Raw genomic sequence first — 24,093 nt, forward strand, 5'->3', positions numbered from 1 at the left:
ACTTGAAACCTCACTAAAAACCCCTACCAACCATAAATTTGCTGAAAGCAGCAGGCCTAACGAAAAGTGCAAATGTGTGCATCAGTTAATTTTACTACCCTCAGAAAGGGGCTGATGTGACCTTATGTGACCTGGTGGTGGCAGGTCCTCAGATGCTTTCTCTGCCTTCATCACATTGAGTTCAGGGACAGCCAGAGGGCCTGATGAGCCTTGGGACTGGCAGGGAAGGGGGAGACACTTCCCACCGCTGTTTTGGACATGAGCATTTGAGATATAGTTACGTGTTTATTACACAGTACAAATACATGAACCCTTACCTCTGAAAGGATTTGTAAATTCTATTCAGCCAGTTTTGTTATTCAGGCTCCTTTGCCAGACAGCACGGCCAAGTACTGCACCTCCCTGCAGACTACACAGCATTTACAGGAACCCTGTATTGCAAGTTAAAATCTCCATCTGAAAATACCTGTTCCTTCGCTATCAAATACCTGGATATCAAAGTGTTTTTATACCCGATTGGAGTTCAGATATAACATAAATATAGTCGTTCACACATAATAGAGTGAATTGTTTTAGATTGGCTCATGAGGTGCCGTCAGACTAGAACAACTTGCACTGATATAAATTCTAGGCTTACCTGTTTCTTTAGATGCTTGTTCAGTACAGCCAAGGACACTGAGTAATATCTTGAACAATCTGCTAGAGCTGCACAGCAATCATTGTATGTAGAAAGTTTGCTGGAATGGCAACAACAAAAGTTAAACCAAATATCAAAGCTTGTTTTATCTATGTTTATATGTGAGCCACTTTACCAGCCAAAACACTTGTAATTTTCTTCACACAGCCCAGTGATTCACATCTCTACCACACTGCACAGCCAAGCAAGTGATAACTATTTACTGGTTTAGCTTCGCAACTTTTCTGTGTCACCGCTTCACCTCCAGACATATTTGCCCTACAAGCAGACTAGTAATACAAGAAACTGTAAAGCTGAACTAGCAAGAGTCATCTTTCTGACTATGCAGTGTGGCAGAGGTATGTGAATCACAAAAAATTACCAACAACATTACAAATCTTTTGGAAGGTAAAACAGTTCACTTATCTGTATTTATCAGTTTACCTGGATATACTCCTCTTGGTTACTCTAAAAGTCATAATAAAAGTCAGGGTAATATTTTGCAACTCACACTTTTAAGGCATGCAGTGAAGTCAACTACAGTCAAGCTTAGGATGATTCCACTGTATAAATCACACGTGTAATATATGTGTAACTTACATACAAACACAAGGCTTTTTGAAAAGCAATCATGAATTGCTTGCATTCAAAAGTCCAACACTCAGCCACATGCGTCTAGTATACCAGCATTAGAGATGTGTGGGGGCTTGGTGCTAACCCAGTTCACCTGGGTTCACCTTAGCCCATGCAAAACTGTGACAGACACCCCCCCAGCTCTATCACTTGCAGCAACTCCATCCCTTTGTGAGGTGTAGCAGTGGGGCAGGGAATGTTCAGGCCAGTGTTCACCAGTGTCCAGCCGTAAAAACTAATATATAGTAATTGGAAACCAAAAATGTTTATAATAATAAATAATATATAAAATGTTACCTATAAAAACAAAAAATATATAACATATCAAAAACTGATTTTTTATGTTATATAATTTTTATATTGGGTACATTTTATATATTATTATATATATTTTTGGTTTCCAATTACTATATATTAGTTTTTTGCGCTGGGCACTGGTGAATATTGACATACACTGTATTGCCAAAAGTATTGGGACACCTGCCTTTACACGCACATGAACTTTAATGGCATCCCAGTCTCAGTCCGTAGGGTTCAATATTGAGTTGGCCCACCCTTTGCAGCTATAAACAGCTTCAACTCTTCTGGGAAGGCTGTCCACAAGGTTAAGGAGTGTGTCTATGGGAATGTTTGACCATTCTTCCAGAAGCGCATTTGTGAGGTCAGGTACTGATGTTGGATGAGAAGGCCTGGCTTGCAGTCTCCGCTCTAATCCATCCCAAAGGTGTTCTATCGGGTTGAGGTCAGGAATCTGTGCAGACCAGTCAAGTTCCTCCACCCAAACTCGCTCACCCATGTCTTTATGGACCTTGCTTTGTGCACTGGTGTGCAGTCATGTTGGAACAGGGAGGGGCCATCCCCAAACTGTTCCCACAAAGTTGGGAGTAGGAAATTGTCCAAAATGTCTTGGTAAACTGGTGCCTTAAGAGTTCCCTTCACTGGAATTAAGAGGCCAAGCCCAACCCCTGAAAAAACAACCCCACATCATAATCCCCCCTCCACCAAACTTTCACTTGGCACAATGCAGTTAGGCAAGCACTGTTCTCCTGACAACTGCCAAACCCAGACACGTCCATCTGATGGCCAGACAGAGATGCGTGATTCATCACTCCAGAGAACACGTATCCACTTCTCTAGAGTCCAGTGGCGGCGTGCTTTACATCACTGCATCCGACGCTTTGCATTGCACTTGGTGATGTAACGCTTGGATACAGCTACTCGGCCATGGAAACCCATTCCATGAAGATCTCTACGCAGTATAGTTGCGCCAATCTGAAGGCCACACGAGGTTTGGAGGTCTGTAGCTATTGACTCTGCAGACAGTTGGCGAATTCTGCGCACTGTCATTTTACGTGGCTTACCACTTCGTGGCAGAGTTGCTGTTGTTCCCAGTTGATTCCACTTTGTTATAATACCACTAACAGTTGGCCGTGGAATATTTAGTAGCAAGAATATTTCAAGGAACACCTGAATCCAATGAGGAGTGTCCCAATACATTTGGCAATATAGTGTATGTGAGAGTGTGCTTGCTCTTTTGTTCAGCTGCTTTTAGTGTTTAATAGATCAGGGAAGACTAGGAGCGCGGATATTACATGTATACAATGTCCAGGCCAAAGCTGATTGTTCCCGGTGGGAGCGGGTGTGTCACAGTTTTGCGTAAGCTTGGGCGAACTCCAGTGAACTGGGTTCCCAGCAGGCCCCAGCACATCATTAATTAGCATATGCTTTAGTTCAAATAGACAATTACTAAAAAGAGTACTGGCACTCACCTGAGTATCCGTGAAACATTTGTGCAGATGTCCTTATCATTAATGTATATCTCCAAGAGAATACATAAATCAAGTAAGGCATTACATGCAAGGAACTTCAGCCTTGACTGTGAAAGATCAGCAAGATTCCGCAGTGTTGCAGTGAGCTGTATAAAATATGTATACAAATGTCAAAACTCTTACAGAAGATAAATGCCATTAAGATGTACAGATATTGTCTAAAGAACCTTAAGCAGTAGGGATCAAAAAAGCTCAAAAGGTATTGTATGTGTGAACTTAGGTAAAGAATTATTGCCTGTCATGTTCTGTTAACATTTATTTGAGGAAGCTTTTGTACTGAAAAAACAGAACTATAGCCAGTATTGTGATAATCACTGCAGCATTTTTATTTTGCTGAGCAGATTCTTATAAAACATGTGCATTAAGGTTCCCCCGGTAACCTCAGAGCCATATGGTTATGTCATAACTCTTATCCAGCACTTACAGACATTAAGTGGCTTTTTTTTTAGGTGAAGAATGACATGCTGCTTTCAATAAGAGAGAACTGGAAAAATCAAACTAAATCTAAAGGCAAACGTTTTTTCTTCTTTTGGATAGCCAGGGGAAGGGTTAAAACCTCTGACAGTTGTTTTTGCTATTTGTGCCCCATTGGGGAGATTTACTTTCACTTCTAGTCCTGTAGATACAACAGGAAGTGAGAGAAAATATCTTCAAAAGTGAGGAAAATGCTCTGTTAATAGAACATGTATCTCCATGGAAAGATTTCCCCTGCATTCCTGTTCTGATGACAACAAATATTTTGGGATTTTACCTAACTTTAAATCCCAGTGACCTTGGCCACCAAGACAAATAGAGAGAGTAAAATTTCCCAGTGGGGACACAGACAGCAATTGGAATTTGGAAAAGGTTTTTAAAGATACATATTGTTAATTTATAAAATAATAGTTAAAACCCAATTGAATTTCGATTACATTAAGTAAATGCATTACAACAAAAGTCTTAGTTTGTTTACTTTTAAAATCAGCCATGAAAAGCATATGTACAGCCAGCAGCTGCCGAGAGGGATCCTAACTCTCTGTGAGTAAGCAGTGATCTTTCTGTAGAGGTCTGACACCCCCCCTGCTGAGTCAGAGCTGGAGCTCTCCAATCAGCAGCGAGCATTAATTTGCTGATTGGAGAGCAAAGGGGTACAGTGAGATCACTGCTTCCACACAGAGGGTAAGAGTCCCATTCTGCAGCTGCTAGCAGTAGGCAGGCTTTTCTACTCAGGCTGTGGCTGATTTAAAAAAGGAAAAGGAACTGTCAAGGTGCCCACACACCTTGCAATTATCGTACGATAATCGCGGGAAATCACACGATCGTACGATAAACGCAATGTGTGTGGAAAGTGTGCGACCGTTTCTACTGTACGGTCGCACGACTTTTGTCTTACGAACATGTTTGAAAACCAGCCGAGAATCGTACCATTTTCGGCTGGTTTGTGGCATGCTCGTAAGAGAATTGCCGCACGGGCCAGTGTACGCAAGCGCACACTGCCCGTTTAGCATTGCGGTCATCGGAAGCCCACCCGCCCCGATTATCGCAAGTACGATCTGCCTGTCCAAGATGGGCAGATCGTACGTTTTTGTAATGAACTTACAACCATCGCAAGACAACAGTCTTGCGATGGTTTTAAGGTGCATGGGCACCTTAAGACAATGATCACCTTTTGTTTTTAATGTACCTGAAATGTATTTAGTGGATTTACACTGAAGGTTCAATTGTGCTTCAATTTAAATCAGTAAATCAGCTGATAAAGATGGTTGCACATATAGTGAAATATTCCCAAGATGACATCATAAAGACCCACTGCTGTACTGAGCACTACAATGTTTCTTCATTTTATCTTTGGATTATTTCAACACAAAATGTTCTTTTTACGGCTCCTCGGTTGCTGCCTGACCAAGACTTACACCTGTATTCATACAAAGCAGTTTTCAAATATAGACCAATATAGCGATTTTATTAAAGCAGAACTCTATTTATATTTATAATTTTTTTTATTGCTGGAATGCATTATTAATAGGAATGCACCGCAACCATTATCGGTATTGGTGCCGATACTGGGCATTTTCACAAGTACTCATGAAAATGTCCTGATACTAAAAACCAATACCGACGATTGAAATTATTTAATTGAAGCCGCTGCCTTAGGTCCAGCACTTACTGGGGACCTCGCAGCAGCCTCTTGGGAATCACGCAGCGCCTGGTTACAGCTCTTTTGCTGGCCTGCACATCTCCCCCTCCTGAGACCCTCCACACCCCGCCTGAGACATCAGGCCGGCACTCCGGAGCAGAGTGGCAGCACAGAGTATGTAGCAATACATATACTATTATTCTGCATTGCTGTATAATGTATTGCTAGGATTTGTAGTCGTATATAGCCGGTGCCATTCGGTGCTGAGATTTGTACTCCTTTATAGCTGATGATATTATTCTGCATTGCTATAGCATGTATTGCTGAGATTTATAGCCCCTCTACAGCTTGCAGTCAGTGGCAGAACTTCCAGGGTCACAGCGGTTGCAGCTGCAACCAGGCCCTGGCACTCCGCCACTGTTGTTAAATCATAAGTCTGTATTGTTATAGAAAAACTGTCACATGACACACAAAAAAGAGGTATCGGTTTATTGGTATCGGCAGGTACTTGAGGAAAAGTATCGTTACTTGTACTAGGTCTGGAAAAAATGGTATTGGTGCATTCCTAATAATTATGTTTTTTTTAAGCAAAGAGTTGTACTTTAATTAACCCAATTGGCCACCATCAGGTTTCTGTGCTCAATTCATAACAGATACTATTTTTTTTTGTGTGGATAATCTGATTGCCTCCTACAAGATCAGCAACTTGTCCTAGTGCATTTCACCTTTCCCCTAAATGTAAACTGAGTCAAAGTTAATTTCTGTTTTTCTCCAACTGCGATATATTTTACCGCTGTCCCCAGTCTTTGTTGTATTTGATAGCACATCACACAGACTATATACAGAGAACATCACAGACTTCTGCAAAGAAAACATTCTACTTTGCATTGACTTTCTATAGTATGATGAACCCTAAACTAAGGGGATGTGGATGAACACCATTATCTGTGTAGGGGGTGGTCTTTATCCCATTTTATTATCAAACACAAGTTGCTGTGTCATTTGTTGCAAAAAAAAATTTTTTAAATGGTCAGCTGTATATTTTTATATGCAATTTACAGATTGCCAGCAGCAAAACGAGATAACAATCATGTATAATCAGGTATGAGACCGTTTCTTTTGCCTCAAAAAAAGATCTTTGGCCTACAATAAGCAACCAAGATAGTAGTTTTGAGAAGGAACAGACCTGTACTAACAGATGGCTCATATCAGAAGCCATTTCTAGACTGGTGTTGAAATGGATGATCTGCTTCATTAACTCTATTAGAATTTCCACTGCTTGTTTTCTAAGCAAGTCACTCAGGAGAGCTGTATTCCCAGACAGAAATTTGATAGTTCCCAAACAATAAAGGAAAGCTTCACTGTTAGCCTGGGCATCTTCATTCTGTAGGACCTCTAGTAATACACCTGAGGAAAACAGAAGTTTAGGTATCAAAACAAAGTGGTGTAATGAACAGACTCTAAATATTACATTTAGCAAGAGCCGGGACTGGTTTGAATTAGGCTTTGGGATTTTTGGGTGGCTATAAATAGGAACATATTACTCCAAGAATGAGGTGTGGGGAAAAAGCTCCTTCATCCTGCATCAACCTTTCAGATCCAACATGATATATTGGCTCATGTCGGAACATACAGTATATTAATTTGTGCCTTTAAAAAAACAGAGGAGCTGGTTATCCTGTATATTAAATTCATTTTAAGAAAATATAACACATTATGAATTTGAGAGTGGTGACCCATTGTTTAAATGATATTTAGGATCTGCCCACTACTGGGTGAAGAGGACCTGTGATGCCATGTAACTGACAGGACACCTGGCAAAAAGATATGTATACAGTTTTTCCCATCACTTTTTATCCCAGTATCACTACTGCAAAAAATAAGTGGAGCAGGCAGGACCGGATTAAGAGCATCATGGGTCTGGTGCTGTCAGTCAGGAAGCAGGAGACGGTTCTATAATTAGACAGCCACTCGCTCTGTGCAGTGTCCCCACAAGGTCCCAGCAAGCGATCGCCTAATATTTGTGGTTAGAGAGCCAGCAGCCTCTGCCTGATTGTGTTCAGCCCAGCAAGCCTGGATTGCCATGGGGCATACAGAGGCGATGTGAGCTGGCCAGGCCTATTTTCAGTGGTGGGCCTGGAGCTGGTGCTCCAGCATCCCCTAGGTTAATCCAACCCTGGAAGCAGGGATCCCAAAGACAGAAAGAAGAGGGAAATAAAAACCTCACAAAGTTTCCAAACTCCCCACTCTATAAAAAATATTGTTGATGCTGTGTTCCCTTTGGTTAGATTTCTCATCTCTTCCTGTCCCTTCGACAGAAAGCGATGGAACAATATTGTAAGAAACATTAAACTTGACCTTAAAAAGGTCAGTTCTTATATTGTTAATGTAAGCGGTAAGCTGTAAATGTTGCAATGATGTACATTTTGCTCTGTCATAATAAAGGGCACAAAGAGGAAATTAGTCGGGATGCCAGCAATCTGTTTGAGAAACTCTGGTCAGTTCACTTTATCCCTTTACAAAACCCATGAAAAAAATAAAATAAACTGGGGTGGATTTAAAATCAGGTCAGACTCTGTAAACCAGTATGTCACCAGATCAATATTCGGTAAATATGTTTGAGAAATGGTTTCTAATAGACAGGTCCACCTCCATACAGACTGGCTCTACTGTGGCCACTGATATATATTTTCACTAATTGCCACGTTACCAAGACGTACACAATTACAGTATCAGTGAGTATAGATAGTGTGCTAAATACACAGATAGAAGTTGTTGTACCTGCCAAAGACCTGTATTTCTGTCGATCCAGTCCTGAGAGTTACACAGTTTTGCCCTGTAGAACAGCCTCAGTGGAAGTGACCACCTGTTTTTCTGTTGCAGTTTTATTTAAGGGTCTCCTCCCCACTCCCAGTATATGACAGGATAATAAAAAGGGAAGCACACTTTGAAGCTCATCTGCCTGTCACTATGTTCTTTCCTTCTATCAGCATGCTATTTGCACTGCAGAACACCCTTCTGGCTCTTAGTGAAGCTTCTCCCACCCTTTCCCCGGGCTCTGCTGTACAGGGACTGCAAAAGGCAGATACCAAGAAAAACAATGTACTTACACTGCTTGCATTTGCAAAATAAAATGTTGTATTAAGGATTAGGGAGATGCATTTACATTTTCTATTTATATCTGTCTAGAGTTCAGCTTTAATACAAAAAGAAATATATGCAAGTTTAGGCATGTAAAAACTTTCCCTTTAAAAAGGAGAACTATGGGGTTAGGGCTTTTCCCCATAATTATCCTTAGGGTAACGGGAGGACACAAACTAGCGTCCTCCCGTCACCTTAGGCTCAGTATACAGACTGAGCCTAAGGTGTACTGAGCTGTATACAGACAGCTCGCGGTATACTGAGACGCCGCAGTGTACCGTGAGCAGCAGCTCACGGTATACTGAGACGCCGCAGCTGAAGCGGTTCCCAACAATTGTGCCGGGATCCGCCCAGCTGCGTGACTGACAGCTGGCTCTGCTTATCTAGAGGCAGAGCCAGCTGTACCCGCCCCCGCCCCCGTCCGCTCCGCCAGTCAGCGCTGGCGCGGATCGGAGCGGGGGGAATCCAGCAGATAGCCGTGACAGGATCGAGAGGTGAGCGAACGCCGGTATGTGTTCGCTCACCTCCCGATCTACTGAGCCGACCTGTGACAGTCTCATTGTCACAGGTCGGCTAGAACTATGAGGGGAGTGAAAAGCACTCACCTCATAGTTCTCCTTTAACATTACTCCCATATTTGTTTTGCATATGTATTTACAAATATAAGAAACAGTTTAAACCAGGGGTGCCCATTAGGTCGATCGCAAAGCAAACACTGGAAGATCGCGATCAGCTCACTGTCCTGAGAGAGGAGGAGAGACAGCCAGGAGAGAGAGGAGAGGCAGCCAGGAGAGAGGAGCAGAGACAGCCAGGAGAGAGGAGGAGAGACAGCCAGGAGAGAGAGGAGAGAAAGCCAGGAGGGGGGAGGAAGGAAAGGCCAGGAGAGAGAGCAAGGAGAGACAGCCAAGAGAGAAAACGAGGAATGACAGCCAGGAGAGAGAGAGAGCGAGTAAAGACAACCAGGAGAGAGAGCAAGGAGAGACAGCCAGGAGAGCGAGGAGAGACAGCCAGAAGAGAGAGAGTGAAGGAGTTTTTTTTCGTTGGTAGATCTCATGTAGCTAAGAGAGGGGAGAGAGAGAGAGAGAGAGAGAGAGAGAGAGAGAGATTCAGTAATCCGAGTAACACATTATATTGTGCTTATTTTTTAAATATACTTGTTTTTTTTCATTGGTAGATCTCATTGAGCTCGTCATTTGAAAAGTAGATCTCAAGACAAAAAATTGTGGGCGCCCCTGGTTTAGACAATAGAAAATAAGATTAGGAAACGCCATTAGAAACATCCGCAGAGGTAAGTAATAGCAGCTTGTGTGCCATTATGAGTCAAATCCCTCTGAATGCGACATTTTCAGTAGCAGCAGATTCTCTAGTCTAACCTTTAGGCCCCCGTTCACACAGGGGCGGTTCGGTCGCATGGATCCGCCGACATGAACGATCCCATACCTTGCTATGGGGACCGTTCATGCGACCGCGCAAGTCCGCGCGTTCCGTACCGCCCCCCGCCCGAACTGCTACCTGCACTATTTTTGCCGCGCTGATCAGTGCGGCTTCCATACAGGTTTCAATGAAACCACGCTCATCAGCACGGTTTGGGGAGTTTTTAATTGCGTTTCATCGCTGAAACGCAATTAAAAACTCCCCAAACCTCCCTTGCGAGATCAGCGTGGTAGCCACCCTGATCCGCAACCGCCCTGGTGTGAATGGGCTCTTATTCAGAAATGCAATAATGGCTTCATGTCTAATAAGGGTATGGTTTACAGCTACTTTGTAAGGCCTACTAAAAACACGTGACAAATGATAATGTTGAGATGTGTTAAAAACTGCTGACCTAGTATATTGAGTAAAATAAGGAAGAATAAAGTCAGAAGGAGTTGCCTTAAAAGAGGAATAAATGACCTCACCCATCAGGTCATCATTTTGGAAAAGACGATCATTGTTTTTGCTTCTGCTTATTTTGAATACAAGCTTGCAGATGTTCAGGAGGTTCTTGCCGCTCACTTTCAGCTGAAGATAAAGGAACAAATGTTTGTATTGTGCACAGTCAAATCACCTAGAGGCTTTTATACATGCAGGCTGAGCAAACAGGAATGACAGTGTATAAGGTTTAGTCACCCGTTGCAAGCACATTTCATCTTTTATCATATTAGAGCAGTCAATACAATTGGAGATCATTTTCATCAGTTCGGTTGCTATGGGTTAATGCAACGTATTTATGCACAGATCTGATACTGACTCAAAGGTGGATTCATATCTTTATCAAACATTCCTATGCACGCATGGAAATTTCAATGCATTCCTTTACAGAGGCTCTCTATTGTTGTTTTGATGCCTGTGACCTGTAGATATGTAATATGGGTGAGTTCTAAGATGAGGTAAAATAAAAGTAAATAACTTTACAAAAGTACAACTAATTTTCAACCAGTTCCAGACTTTGGACGTAGGAGACACTTCTTTGAAACTTCAACAATATTGGTAGAGTTCAATTCATATGTCAGCTAACCTTTAACCCGTTCCAGACTTTGGGCATAGGGGATATTTCTTTAAAACCTCAAAATGTTGCTAGAGTTCAATTCCTATGTCCTATGCCAGCTAACCTTTAACCCGTTCCAGACTTTCGACACAGGAAATACTTCTCTAAAACTTAAACAATGTTGCTAGGGTTCATTTCCTATGTCCTAGGCCAGCTAATCTTTAACCGGTTCCAGACTTTGGGCGTAGAAGATACTTCTTTAAAACCTAAAACAACATTACTAGGGTTCATTTCCTAGGCACTGAGTTTTATGCCACTCCACTGCTCCCCACCCAGCTTCCCAATGCATTACTTGTTTGGTGTAACTGGAGAGGCTGCAGCTGCTCTTGTGTAAATTTAAACTTGCAAGTAGTGTTTGCAAGTTTCATTAGCAAATACGATGTAACAATATTATTGTTACATCCTAACTTATGGCTCAAGTCGGTGGGGGTTGTTTTCCTGAGATTGAAGTGCGTTTGGAATGCATCTCAATCTCAGGTCAGCGAAATCCCATTGACTTTATTGGAGCAGTACACATGGCAGTTTAGAGGCTGAGTTTGACCTATTTTGCGTTGTGTTGTGTTACTTTGGATGCAACATGTCCTGTTAGGAACTGCTAACAAAGCTCAAACACAGTCTTTCTTTTGAAATGCTGTGTTTTAATTGAATGCAGCTGCATGTGTTTGAATGAAAAAAAAAAATGGGTTTAACTAGAACGCCTGTTGACGTGAATCCTTACCCTATTTCATTTAAGGGGTAACTTTTGATCTTCATATGACATCATTAAAAGATAACTCTGGCCCAACCTTTTTTTGCCATAGTTCCCTTTAGGGTCACTGGAGGACATATATTAATGTCTTCCTGTGACCCAAAACTCAGCATAGAGCGGGCTATTGCCAGCTATATGCTCACTGTGCAGAGCCATGCTGCAGTCGGGACAGATCCCAACAATATTGCCTGATTGACAGCTGGCTCAGCCTCTCAAGAGGTCAAGCCAGCTAAGCCCACCCCCTCCCCCATCCGTTCCTCCAGTCAGCGCTGGAGGAATAGAGAGGGGAAGGGGGAATCCCTGCGGGGAGCAGTGACTGAGAGTCATCGCTCTCTGCAGGGAACTGAGCGATGGGCAGAATGTGATCACTCAGTTCGCGATCAACAGAGCCAACGCGTGACAGCTTCAGTGTTATACGTCAGCTCTAATTATAGGAATGAGTGTATTTCACTCTCACCATAATTCCCCTTTAGAAGCAACCTTACAGGCTCCAGCTGTGAATGGTGAGGAGAGATAGGAGCTGATAAGTAGCCTTGGAAGTGCTGTTGGTACAGCTTATCTCAGGGAGGAGCAACGCCATTCAGGATTTTCAAACCTTCCCATTTAATGTTTCCTTTGACAATGACAGGCTAGGTGGGCTTGGGCATCCTCAGAGATGAGATGATCACCCAATATGACGAAAAATTGGGTACTTTGGCTATGGCTCTTTACAAGTACCACTTGGCTCATAGGCTGAAAAGACTAACTGTGGAACTTCCCAAAAAACCGTATAAAATTAGAGTTTTTAAGCTACTCATGAACAATGTTAAAAATCTATTTCCGAAAAAGCTTACCGCTAAAATGATCTTTGCCAGGCTGAGACAGAGTCTATCGGAACCAATATCTACCAGCTTGTACATGGTCTTCAGAATTATAGATCGCCTTTTGCATCGCTTGCCCAACATATTGCCATCTTCCAAGGTCTTCTGCAATTTAACACATAGACTGCAGAGATCTTCAGCATTTTTATCTGTCATAAAGGTGCAGACATGTTACATATGAATAATGCATGACATGTTGTTTCTTGTTTATATTTTATTAAGAAACAATAAGTACGTTTTAAATGTGCTAGTAGTAGCGCAATCAATAATCAACTGGACTATATAAATGTTTAAAAGTTTATCGAAGCTGCTTTTTCCATTTAAATGAGTGTCATGAACAAACCCTAGCATGAGTTCCTGACATTTATTAGAACTAAAGAAGTAGCTTAGATATGCTGTGAAATGTTTTCAGAATAAGTCCACTTGACATATTTCTACTGGCTATACCATGACCACAATAAATAAGGATCTTTACAGATTTTAAAAAGGACAAACCTTTATATCTGTCCATAGAATATTGGGTAAAATCTTGTATAAATGAACTTTGCATATCTAACTGACATCTATTTGAAAAAGAAGATATGTTGATCGACCCCCTCTAAATTTCTAAAACCACAAAGTTTAACATCCTAACCAGATGTTATTTCACAACTTTACTCCAAAACTAGAGTCAAATAATATGAAAGCCCTTAATCGCTCCTCAAAAGGTTGAAAAGCTGCTTCTTTGCATAGATATCTGTTCAACCACTTTCCCAAAAAAATGATTGATCTTTTCAACACCCAGACAAACATATATACCAAATCTGATATGGGAGAACTCGGAAGAAGTCCATTAAGATACAAGAGCCCCATAATTTCTACCAAAGCAACAGAAACCCTGCCAAAATCTCTCTGTCAAACCTTACAGAATTTATTAAAGTTATTCTTGGGGCTCCTGGAGAAGTCGGCAATGGCAAGTAGAATATATCTCTAACTATAGGTTTATTTCAAATGGTTTAATTCACATCATCAGAAACGTTTATCTACCTGGGCTGTAACCATCCCCATAAATCACCAACTTATGTCGCCTCTGACCTGAATACACAAAGACAAGTCTACTAGCAGCATTATAATTAGCAATTTTAACTGCAACTTTGTATTGCCATACTCAGATGTACCCCAGGGTGGGCTGGAAAAATAAGGGAATCATCTGTTGTCAGCTCTCATTTTATAATGTAAGTAATTAAAGCTTAACTCCAGTCAGCTTTTAAAAACAACATTTGGGTGGCACCTTTTCTGTATATTAAAGATCTCATGCTCATTTAGTATAAAACCTGTGACACACTGCATGCAAAACGAAGCTGCGAGGCGCGGAGCTGAGCGCATCCAGATGAAAGACCATCTTCAGCCAATCGGCTCACACGCATTCAGATGAAAGACCATCTTCAGCCAATCGGCTCACGCCTGTGACACACTGCATGCAAAGCAAAGCTGCGAGGCGCGGAGCTGAGCGATTCCAAATGAAAGACCATCTTCAGCGGCTCACATGTAACAACTCAATGGACCTCGCATCCTGACATGTGGGTTTATATGCGCAAGCCGATTGGCCGAAGACTAAATTTTTCATCTCACTACGCTCAGCTATGCTAGCTCTTGCAAGCTCATGCGCTGGAACGAAAATTGCAAGACACACTGCTGGTGAAGGTCTGTGCGCCTCCGCTTCCCTTTGCTGCACACTGCTTCGCATGCGGTGTGTCATGAGCTTTAGGGATTGTTCTAACTTCCTCAAAAGCCAGCACTCTTCTCCAATCCCACTCCAGGAATGTGCGTGGGCCCTTGATACCACTGGTCCTACATTGTAGATTATAAGGTTTATGAAGGAGTGGCCAAATGACTAGAGAGAAGGAGTGGCTTTGCGGGATTGGTCATCCATCCCAGAACAGGTGGAGAAGTTGGTAAGTATTCATCTGTGCTGTGGACAAACCCAAACATAATTTTTATAAGCTGACCACAGTTACGTTTTAAATAAGATTTCCCCATAAAAATTAGATCCCATGACTTGCAAGTATACTGTCCCCGTTACAATTATGTGCTTGTGACTTTGTTTGGTTCAATATAGGAGATATATTTTCCTAATGTAAGTTCAACATGGAAAATCTCAGCATTTGTAAAACAACTAGCTGTGCTCGTCATATACACATTTGGTCCATTGGTTATTTTTAAATCTATAGTATGTCTGTTTGTCGGTATACAGAGGGGAATTTATTAAAACTGGAGCAGACAGAATCTGGAGGAGTTGTCCATGGCAACAAACCAGCTTTACTCTTTCATTTTCAAAGCTTAACTGAATAAACTGAAGAGAGAAGCTGCTTGGATGCCATGGGCAACTGCTCCAGTTTTGATCAATTCCCCTTATAGTGTACAGGTATGGGGTTACTCTGTCACATGCACAGGTGTTATTTTACATACATAAACTGAAAGCAGATGGAAGTCGGATCCAGACCAAAGGAGAACATTAGCAGAATATTAACAAAAGGTAATAAAGCAAAGGAACATTCAAATTTCCTAGCTCTGATAACCATCTAAAACTAACAATATAATAAAAAGAACAACTTACATTCTGGTTGAAAACAAGCTGAACTGGATTTGTATTAACGATGCCTGTACTTTATAAACTAATATTATTTATAAGGAGCTTTACTAAAGATACGGCTGCCAAGTGGAACAGCCCTTAAACAGTAATAAACATACATCCAAGAAACTGGCTCTTTGCCAGTCATCACGTGCAGTACAATGTCTGGTGGCACAGAGCCAAGAAAAAAGCTCTTGTTGAGTTCCAACGTAGAGATAAGGCAATCTGCCTCATCTCCTGTTGCTTCAGTTCACACCAATGTGCTGCACTGGGGCGTGCTGAAGAAAAAAAAAAAAAGAGACGTAGCATTTTTGTGCAGCGCAAAGTATTCTAATGTGCTATAACACATTGCAATGCAATGCCACACACAGAGTTAGATCAAGTAAAGGTTAAATAAGGTTTTTAAAAAAGCAAGGACTGCAGTGCGTTTTACAACATATCGCGATGCACTTGCACCAAAATATGTGCCTGCTAAAGTGAATGGGCCCTAATACTGCTATCTTTGAATTTAAGTGCATAGCAAGCTACAAACATGTTTACCCATAATAATAGGCTTTAATCTTTTTATATGAATTGCAGTACATTACTGCTTTCAGTTTGCAGTTCTATTTAAAACTCTAAGAGAATTTTTGTGGCTGGAATGAAAGTGGTTCCAGGCAGAAACGGCCGCTCAGCATGTTCAAAAGCAATGGCAGGCTGACAGGAGCCAAAGCTGTCCGCCACTATTCACCTCCAGCGGTTATCTGTAGCTGGGGACAGCTGTTAGACCCTGGATAGAGAGAGATTGTGTCCACAGCTACTAATCTGTCCCTAACCGCAGTTAACTGCCAGGTGTGGGGATACATGCAAAGAGCATCAGGCGGCGACGGTTCCTGTCAGTCATAGCTTTGAACAGTAGGGGGCGGACACAGGCATAGGAGACCACTGTTGTTTTACTCTGTATTAAACAAGACAAACATCAAAGTGGGATTTGGCCTCCCTGGCCTTTATCTATACTAAAAAGGACAATGCCCTGTCAAGAATTATTAACTGGAATACGGGTGTGCAGATAAAATTGTGGGTCCCCCCCGAAAGAAACTTTAGCAGGGCGCAACTTGGCTTGTCTGACTGATACTTCCTCATCCTTGACATTAGCTTCCCTACAGATACGCGACTCCTTAAATAGTGAGGGTACTTTTATTTTACTGCCAATGTTTGCCCCAGGAGAGCAACTTTTTTTTTTTGTCGGGTGGGAGGTACATAGAGACAACTGCTGTTTTTGTTTCCTGGAAGGTGCCCATCTGAAGTTGCTTTAGTACTTTTGTAAAGAATTGGGATTATTTAGCTTGGACACTTGCAAATATGAGGAACTCTCCGAGAAGTCTAGGCAGACCCATGAGGTTGTATACCAGATTACCTTCATTTAAGACCTTATATAAGCAGAGAGCAATCTTAGACCACTCTTCACTACATACAAACTCTTTCTAGAGAAAAAGATCTCTGTCTATACTTTATTTTCTTTCATGTAATGGACTAAGAATGAGAATTGGGTTGTTGGTAAAGAAAATTGTCAAGTGAACCCACATCTCTTCCATACATTCCATACACAAGAATCATGTCACAAATTATGAACCAGATGGTACAGAGTGCCAGACAGGCTGGCTAGGATGTGCCCTGCTACTTCCGCAGAGTGCTGGAGAGGATGTGGTCAAAAAGGCACCTAGCTGCATCTATGGTGGGACTGCTCCGGCTTTTAAGCATTTTGGCTGGAGATTAGGGGGGCTACTCAACAAAAAGGTACCAGACAACCCTTTAGTAGTTTGATGTCATGCTACACTCACATCTTTTGGCTCCTCCAAGGAGGTCTCCAATGTCACATTTGCTGAATGTTTGGAAGGGGTTCCCCATGTTGTGGAAATCTCGGCATGTCAGGTCAGTGCACAGAAAAAAGAAACATTGATGACAGGCAGCTTGGAGATTTTTGGCAGAAGGGACTTACACAGTCTCTTCTGCTATTAAAAAAAAAAAAGATAAAAAAAAGACACCACCTGTCAGCAATTTTTTAAATGACACTTTACTTCTGCTTTAAAGTGTTTGGATCAGTTGTATTGCCTGGGAGCCATACAAACAGATAATGTCATAAGTTTAAGGCACAGGCTAACTCTTTGCTATAAGTTACATATTGGTATGTCACATACTGATATGTTTTAAGACAACACGGTCTCGGAGGTTGGACAAGTGGACTCCACGTGTTCTCCTCTCATTTTTCCTCTCTCTCTTTGTATTCTCTACAGCAGGTTTTGCCTTCCTTTTTCCCTTTCTTCTCTTTATTTAATTATTCAGAAGATGAAATATATATGCAGGCACAGTCCATGACTGTACGACGATTGAGGTACACAAATTTTCTGCTCATTTTAATACCTTGTGCACATAAGCTTAGTGAATTAATTGCATAAAAAGGTAGACACCTATACATTGCCTAGTTTAAGCATTGTGTACGATTGCTGCAGATGCTATTAAAGGAGAACTATGGGGTTAAGGCTTTTCCCCATAGTTCTCCTTAGGGTAACGGGAGGACACAAACTAGCGTCCCCCCGTCAGCCTAAGCTCAGTATACCGCGAGCTACAGCTCGCGGTATACTGAGACGCCGCAGCTGAAGCGGATCCCGACAATTATGTCTGGATCCACCCAGCTGCGTGAGTGACAGCTGGCTCTGCCTATCTAGAGGCAGAGCCAGCTGTACCCGCCCCCTCCCCCGTCCGTTCCACCAGTCAGCGCCGGCGGATCGGAGCGGGGAGGGGGGAATCCAGCCCCTCCCCTGTCACGGCAGAGAGCCGTGACAGGATCGTGAAGTGAGCAAACGCCGGTATGTGTTCGCTCACTTCCCGATCTACTGAGCCGACCTGTGACAGTGTCATTGTCACAGGTCGGCTAGAACTATGAGGTGAGTGGAAAGCACTCACCTCATAGTTCTCCTTTACGTCTGTGCATATAAGATAGTTATGTACATTGCTGTCTGTGAGAACTAAAAATCCCAAATATAACTGCACATTGGTCTGGAAAATGAACCACTTGTCAGTATATCTTAAGAGGAAGTGAACTCTGTAAGCTGTGGCCAAAAAGGCAGGCAAAGTACTAGTCACTAGTATTGCCTGTGGTCTCCCTGCAGCTGATCTTTTCCCCATTACTACCTTACCATGTCTTGTTCTGCTCTGTGTCTCTAAGGCAGCTATCTTGGTATAGTCAGGGCTTTGCTACCTCATATCAGGGCCTCCAGCAAGAAGAACAGTGTGCCGCAAAGCAGTGACTCTAATAAATCTCACTGCAAATCTTCTGAGACTAGCATTCGATCTCACACTGCAGATATACTGCTATGAGGATGTAGGCACAGGAGTGCCAAGACACCCTTATATACCAAGAGGTGCACTGCTATTTTCCAGGAGTAATTTAAGACAAAAATTATGCTTTTTGGACTACTGCTTAGGTACAGTTAATATTTCTACATTTTCTCTATATCATAGCATAGCAAATCTTCACTTTTTTGAGTTCAAGTCCACATTACAGGAACTTGTTGAGCACAATCTAGGCTAAGCTCCTTGTCAGACTGGCTTCTGTAGGGTAACTCAGATGAACAACAGACACAAATGGGATGGCAGAATCTAATGCTAAAAGATACATTCATCTAAATCTGACATTCAGCTCAACACATACTTTTGCCCAGGACATCCTGAAGCCTTTGGAGGGTGTCACAACTGCCAAGCAGTCATTTTTGACATCTTAACTTAAAAAGCAGCTTAGTTCAGAGAAAAAGGAATTCTAACAGTAAAGCAGCGTGTATGTTTATGGTACACTTGGCCAGCACTTAAAACCAAATACATTTCCAAAGCCAAATCCTTAACAGTATGCCTTTGAAATGAAGTCAGTTGGTGACTATGTTTATAATCAGCAGTTTAACATTAGAGCTTGATGATTTCAACATTAGAAACATGTCACAGTTTCATGAATCAGCTGTCAAATATAGCCAAGCCTTTGGACTGATTTCCTCCTGTTTAGTCAAAGCACAAGTCTCATAAAGTGTATCTAAAATGAAAGCATATAAATATTTCATGTCACTGCCAAAAATCAGTGAAAGAAACATAGCAACCTTGCTCTGCTGCCTCCAGGTCTTTCAGAATTGGTGATATGTTCTCATTCCAGTAATCTGTCTCCCATTCCGTCTCGGATTCATTACCTGTAGCTTCAGCTGCTGGGGAGTCAATGGAAACAGAAAGTAAGTTAGGAAAACAAAAAATGCGTAACTAATTTAAGCATATAAAATATTGTGATACAGTATGTTTGCTGTGTATATGTGCCTTAGGCCTCGCTCACACCAGATACAGTGCGTTCCGGCCCGATTCTGGCCAGAACGCACTGCATCGCGGCCGGCTCACTATGTTGTGGAGCAGGAGGGGGCGTGGCGGTCCATTGAAGTAAATGGCACCGTAGCCACGCCCTCCGGCCGCGATGTGATCGGCTGCACGGGAACGCAAGGCACATTATGCCTGCGGTCCGGTCCAAACAAAATGCTGCAAGCACTATTTTGTTCGGACTGGACCACAGGCATAATGTGCCTTGCGTTCCCGAACAAAATGCTGCAAGCACTATTTTGTTTCGGACCGGACCGCAGGCATAATGTGTCTTGCGTTCCCAAACAAAATGCTGCAAGCACTATTTTGTTCAGACCAGACTGGACCGCAGGCATAATGTGCCTTGCATTCCAGTGCGGCCGTGCCATTCACTTCAATGGACCACCACGCCCCCTCCTGCCCCACAACATAGTGAGCCTGACGCAATGCGATGCAGTGTGTTCTGGCCAGGATCGGGCCGGAACGCACTGGGTCTAGTGTAACTGAGGCCTTAAAGTCACTATAGTGGTGCATTTTATCAGTTACATGGAAGCTGCATGACACCAAACACAGAATGCACCATGGATTTGTCCTAACCTATTTTCTGTGCATTCTGAATACTAAAAATGATACAAGCCCCTCTGAAGGTGTGGTACACTAGAAACCTCCAATGTTGCTATAGCAGTTGCCTCCCACTGAAATGATCCAAAGACATCAGTTGTCACGTTTTTCCATACATGTACAAACCCAATGTGTGGAAAGGCTAGGGCCTAGGACAAAAATCATAGGGAGCAGCATGATGCCCTTTGTGTTTTCATCTCTTCATATTTCTTTGCTAAGCTTTCAAGAGAAAGGACCTTTCACTCCTTTGTAGAACATACTTGATTTTGAGTATGTGCAGATTCTGCCCTGCTTCCTCTGATGGTGTACAGCTGAAACACAGATCTTATCCATCCATGAGGCTTGGGCAATACTGAACTTTTTAACCTCCCCACTGACTTCTCAGAGCTTCACCTCATTTAGTGAAACACTGTACATACCTACTTGCAATTGAAACCGACAGTTAGGGCCACACCAAGTTCGGAGCAGATGCAGAGCAGTTACAGAACACATCAAAAATGCATCCAATGTATTCCAATGGTATTTTGGGCTCTAGTTCACCGCACAGCATTCAGTTCCAGAGCATGTGGAAAAACTGCAGCATGCCCTATTTCTTCTGCTCTGGAATGCATCAAAAACGCATGCAAATGACCTGGAACGCACTGAAAGCCCATTTTAGGCTAATAAACGGCCCGGAACGCGGCAAAAAAACACTGCACTGCATGTGCAGAAACTCATGCAGATCTCGTCCGGATTTGGTGTGAACAAGCCCTCAAGCAATAGCACCTGGTTAAGAGTGCAGTGTCTTCTTTTAAAGTATCACCTTCCTATGACCTCTAGGGGACTTTGTCACTTTACCCATGCAGAGCAAGGTCACAGTGTCTATGCAAAGGGCATCCCCTGACTCCCTTATACTTATCTTACCTGCACTAATCACAGTTCATTACTTCTAAGCAGCTTGTAAGAATATCTGCCACTTTTTATTATTATGGGAAAGCATGTGACCTGCTCCCCAGTCCCAGCAGCCATTCACTAAGCCTGAGCAATGTCACATGACAGAAGAAGTTAAATCACTGCTCCCCCAGGTCACTCACCAACACAGCCAGTGCCAGCTGCAGAGGAGCAAGGAGCTCAAAAGAGCACACTGGTAAGGTAAGTGCAGGGTATGGAATAAACAAAATTAAACAGCTTCACAAAAACAGTTTTGCACAACCTAGACTCCTGTCCTCCCATGGGCCATCAGGTACATAAAACAAAAGCCTGCACACAGCCTCAAGTCCTTGTTTATATGTATTTCGAAGCGAGCAAACTGCTGAGGACAATCATTATGGTGTGTTCCTGCCTATAAGAGCCCTTAGAGGTATGACTAAGGCATGACTAAGGCCACTTTGTAGGCAGAGACGCGTCAGCATTATGGTCTAAAGCTGTTTGTTTGCTTTGAAATAAATATCAAGTGTCACTTTGACCTGCATGGGCAAGATGACTGTGTCTCTTTAATAGATTGCAGAGTCCAGAAAAGCCTTATGGGCTTCAATTTTTGGTGATTTAGTTCAGAACATGTCCTATTTCCCTTCCATTGCTCTCGTGGAAACGCTTAAAAAGGGACACTGTCACTTTGATCATTCAGGCAAAGGGATAATATATTTGCAAAACCCACCCCCGACCACTTTACATTCACCTCTCCAGTGCTTTACCATCATGACTTTGTCCATTACAGCAGCCTTAAAATTACCAGTGGTCAGAGTTCATGGAAAATGGTGACGTGACCCCCTCCAACACTTAAACAGTGCTTGGGCCAATCGATCAGCCCCAATGCCCAAGCACAATAACATGCGAGAAGTTCACATTCTCCCCTATACCTGGAAGCACAGGGTATTTTGCAGTGGTGGCACAGACAAAAGGAGAGGCAAGAGAGCACTTAAGAGTAGAAAGTAGTCGGAAAGGTGGAATTTACACAGTCACTGTGTCCTGAATGAAAATACATGCACTTTTCAATCTCAAATAACAACTCTTGTTATAGAAATGTCACCATTTGCTGATAACTTTATTTTTAAAGTGCTGAAAATTGCAAGATTGGAGGAAAAAAACAGCCAAGCTAGAAGAAAAATGTAAAACAAGATAAAGCCTATCTTGAGCAAAGCTTCCTCTCCAGGTATTCTCTGTTGAAAATCATGGGTTATATCTGGATTCAATACTGGTGTATATACTGGAATTTCTATCTCATTTAAATTTATGCAAAGTAGTGTGGAGTTATATAGTTTTTCCTGAGTGTTTATAACATAGCCGTTATATGTTCACATCCTAGTCATAAACATATATGATTTTTATAGCCTGCTTTTGCACTAACTCCAAACTAAGTTGCATAAATTCAGATGAAACAAAGCCACAGACTTTAACCGTTAGCTAGCTTATAAAGGGGACAAGATTCCCCGAAATGCGTCCCCAGCTATGGTAACATTGTGTGGACAGATGCGCTTGAGCTGTCAGACGGATCGATTTCTAGGGGAAAACAGAAGAAACATTTTGTAAACATGTCCAGGTCCCTCAATCACTGGCTCCACTCCAGCTATGGTACACCCCAGCTAGTCCACTAGAGACAGGATTTGCAGCATACTCTGCGCATTTCTGTTGCCACACAAAGATCTACACATGTGAGTGCAACTGTTTTAAATTGATATTTCTTAATAAATGGAACTACTACACTATGCCAATGCACTCTTCTATACTTTTTTTTGTTTGTTTGCCCTTTCAGATGGGCGTTGGCGCCCTCAGTTCTGATCTGAAGGGGATCTGTGCACAGATCCACTGCTGATCAGAACAGATGTCACCGTCGTGACATCCTTGTCTGTCCACTTTTTTCCTCCGTCTTGCTATGGAAGAAAAGATGAAATTACCAGCCTCATGTTTGGGGAGGCATTGGGTAATAGTGACCACAATGCGATTACTTTTATTATTGAACACAGAAAAGGGAAGTGTACTGGAAGGACCAGAACCCTAAACTTCAGAAGGGCCAACTTTGATAAACTGCGCAACCTAGTGGGGGAAATAAAATGGGGAAAATTATTTCACAACCTAAACACAGACCAGATGTGGGATTACTATGAGGAATCAGATATAAATGGACATGTGTCGGTTTACATCAGATTACCCCCAACCTGGCACAGTCAGGTCTGTCAAAACGGAACCCTGATACATTTGTTTTCCTGAACCTGGCCGGAGCCGGGGGTAACCGCATGTAAACGGACAGACGTCCATTTAGATCTGGCTGCCTATAGACTAGGATCGGGCTTCCAATCAGATCCGCCCGTCAGGTTTTTTTAGGTGGACCTGATCGGATGCCCAAATGAAAGGAGGTCTAAATCAGATCTTGGCAGCGTGGCCCACTCTAGCAGCAGATGAACTATGGGTCCCAGCATATCTGGTAGGAAATGCTGCAACTCATCATTCCTTCACAACTTGTGGCTCCACTATGGCTGCTATGACATGTTATACAAACTAATATACAAGCAGGCCCACCATCCTGTTTTAAAGCAAAGCTTTCATTAATATCTGGTTAGTTTTCAAATATATCAAGAATGATTGCAAACATCTCTGCTTTTGTTTGAGCAAGTTATCGCTCTTTTTTTTTTTGCCGTTTCTCCTTTCTAACCACGTGAATAATCTTGAGACGAGTGGTTTTGCATCTATCACTTTGGGTTTCAGATAATGAAAAGAAAACTTGAAAAAGAAAAAAAAAATAACAAATGAGAACTGAAGATTGTGAGTTGCTGCGGTCTTCGTGGTGTACTTACAACACACATAACTCCCTCGACTGGTCACAAAAAACACTACCCAGTCTTTGCTGATTGGCTACTGTTTTTAGCAGCAGGGTTCAGGAGCCTTAGCAACACTGAAGCAAGTTAAAATCACTCCCACATTCTGTTCGTCTGCTCAAAGTACTTAGTGTGTGTGTGTGTGTGTGTGTGTGTACACGCGCACATATATATA

The 24,093-nt window shown here is 42.4% G+C and overlaps 1 protein-coding gene across 1 annotated transcript in view; it reads right to left on the minus strand.

Annotated features, from left to right (window-relative positions):
• The window catches only part of ARMC2 (armadillo repeat containing 2), an 85,904-nt gene that overhangs the window by 29,433 nt on the left and 32,378 nt on the right, over positions 1–24,093 (minus strand). Inside the window, exons 6-11 of the mRNA XM_018563738.1 lie at positions 19,266–19,367; positions 12,504–12,679; positions 10,294–10,396; positions 6,441–6,661; positions 3,079–3,224; positions 638–737 (exon numbers count right to left, since the gene is read on the minus strand). Coding sequence (XP_018419240.1) covers positions 638–737; positions 3,079–3,224; positions 6,441–6,661; positions 10,294–10,396; positions 12,504–12,679; positions 19,266–19,367 — 848 coding nt within the window. The remainder of the gene's footprint in view (positions 1–637; positions 738–3,078; positions 3,225–6,440; positions 6,662–10,293; positions 10,397–12,503; positions 12,680–19,265; positions 19,368–24,093) is intronic.

This window comes from Nanorana parkeri, unplaced genomic scaffold, assembly GCF_000935625.1.
Source record: "Nanorana parkeri isolate BGI_ZX_2015 unplaced genomic scaffold, ASM93562v1 scaffold691, whole genome shotgun sequence".
NCBI lineage: Eukaryota > Metazoa > Chordata > Amphibia > Anura > Dicroglossidae > Nanorana > Nanorana parkeri.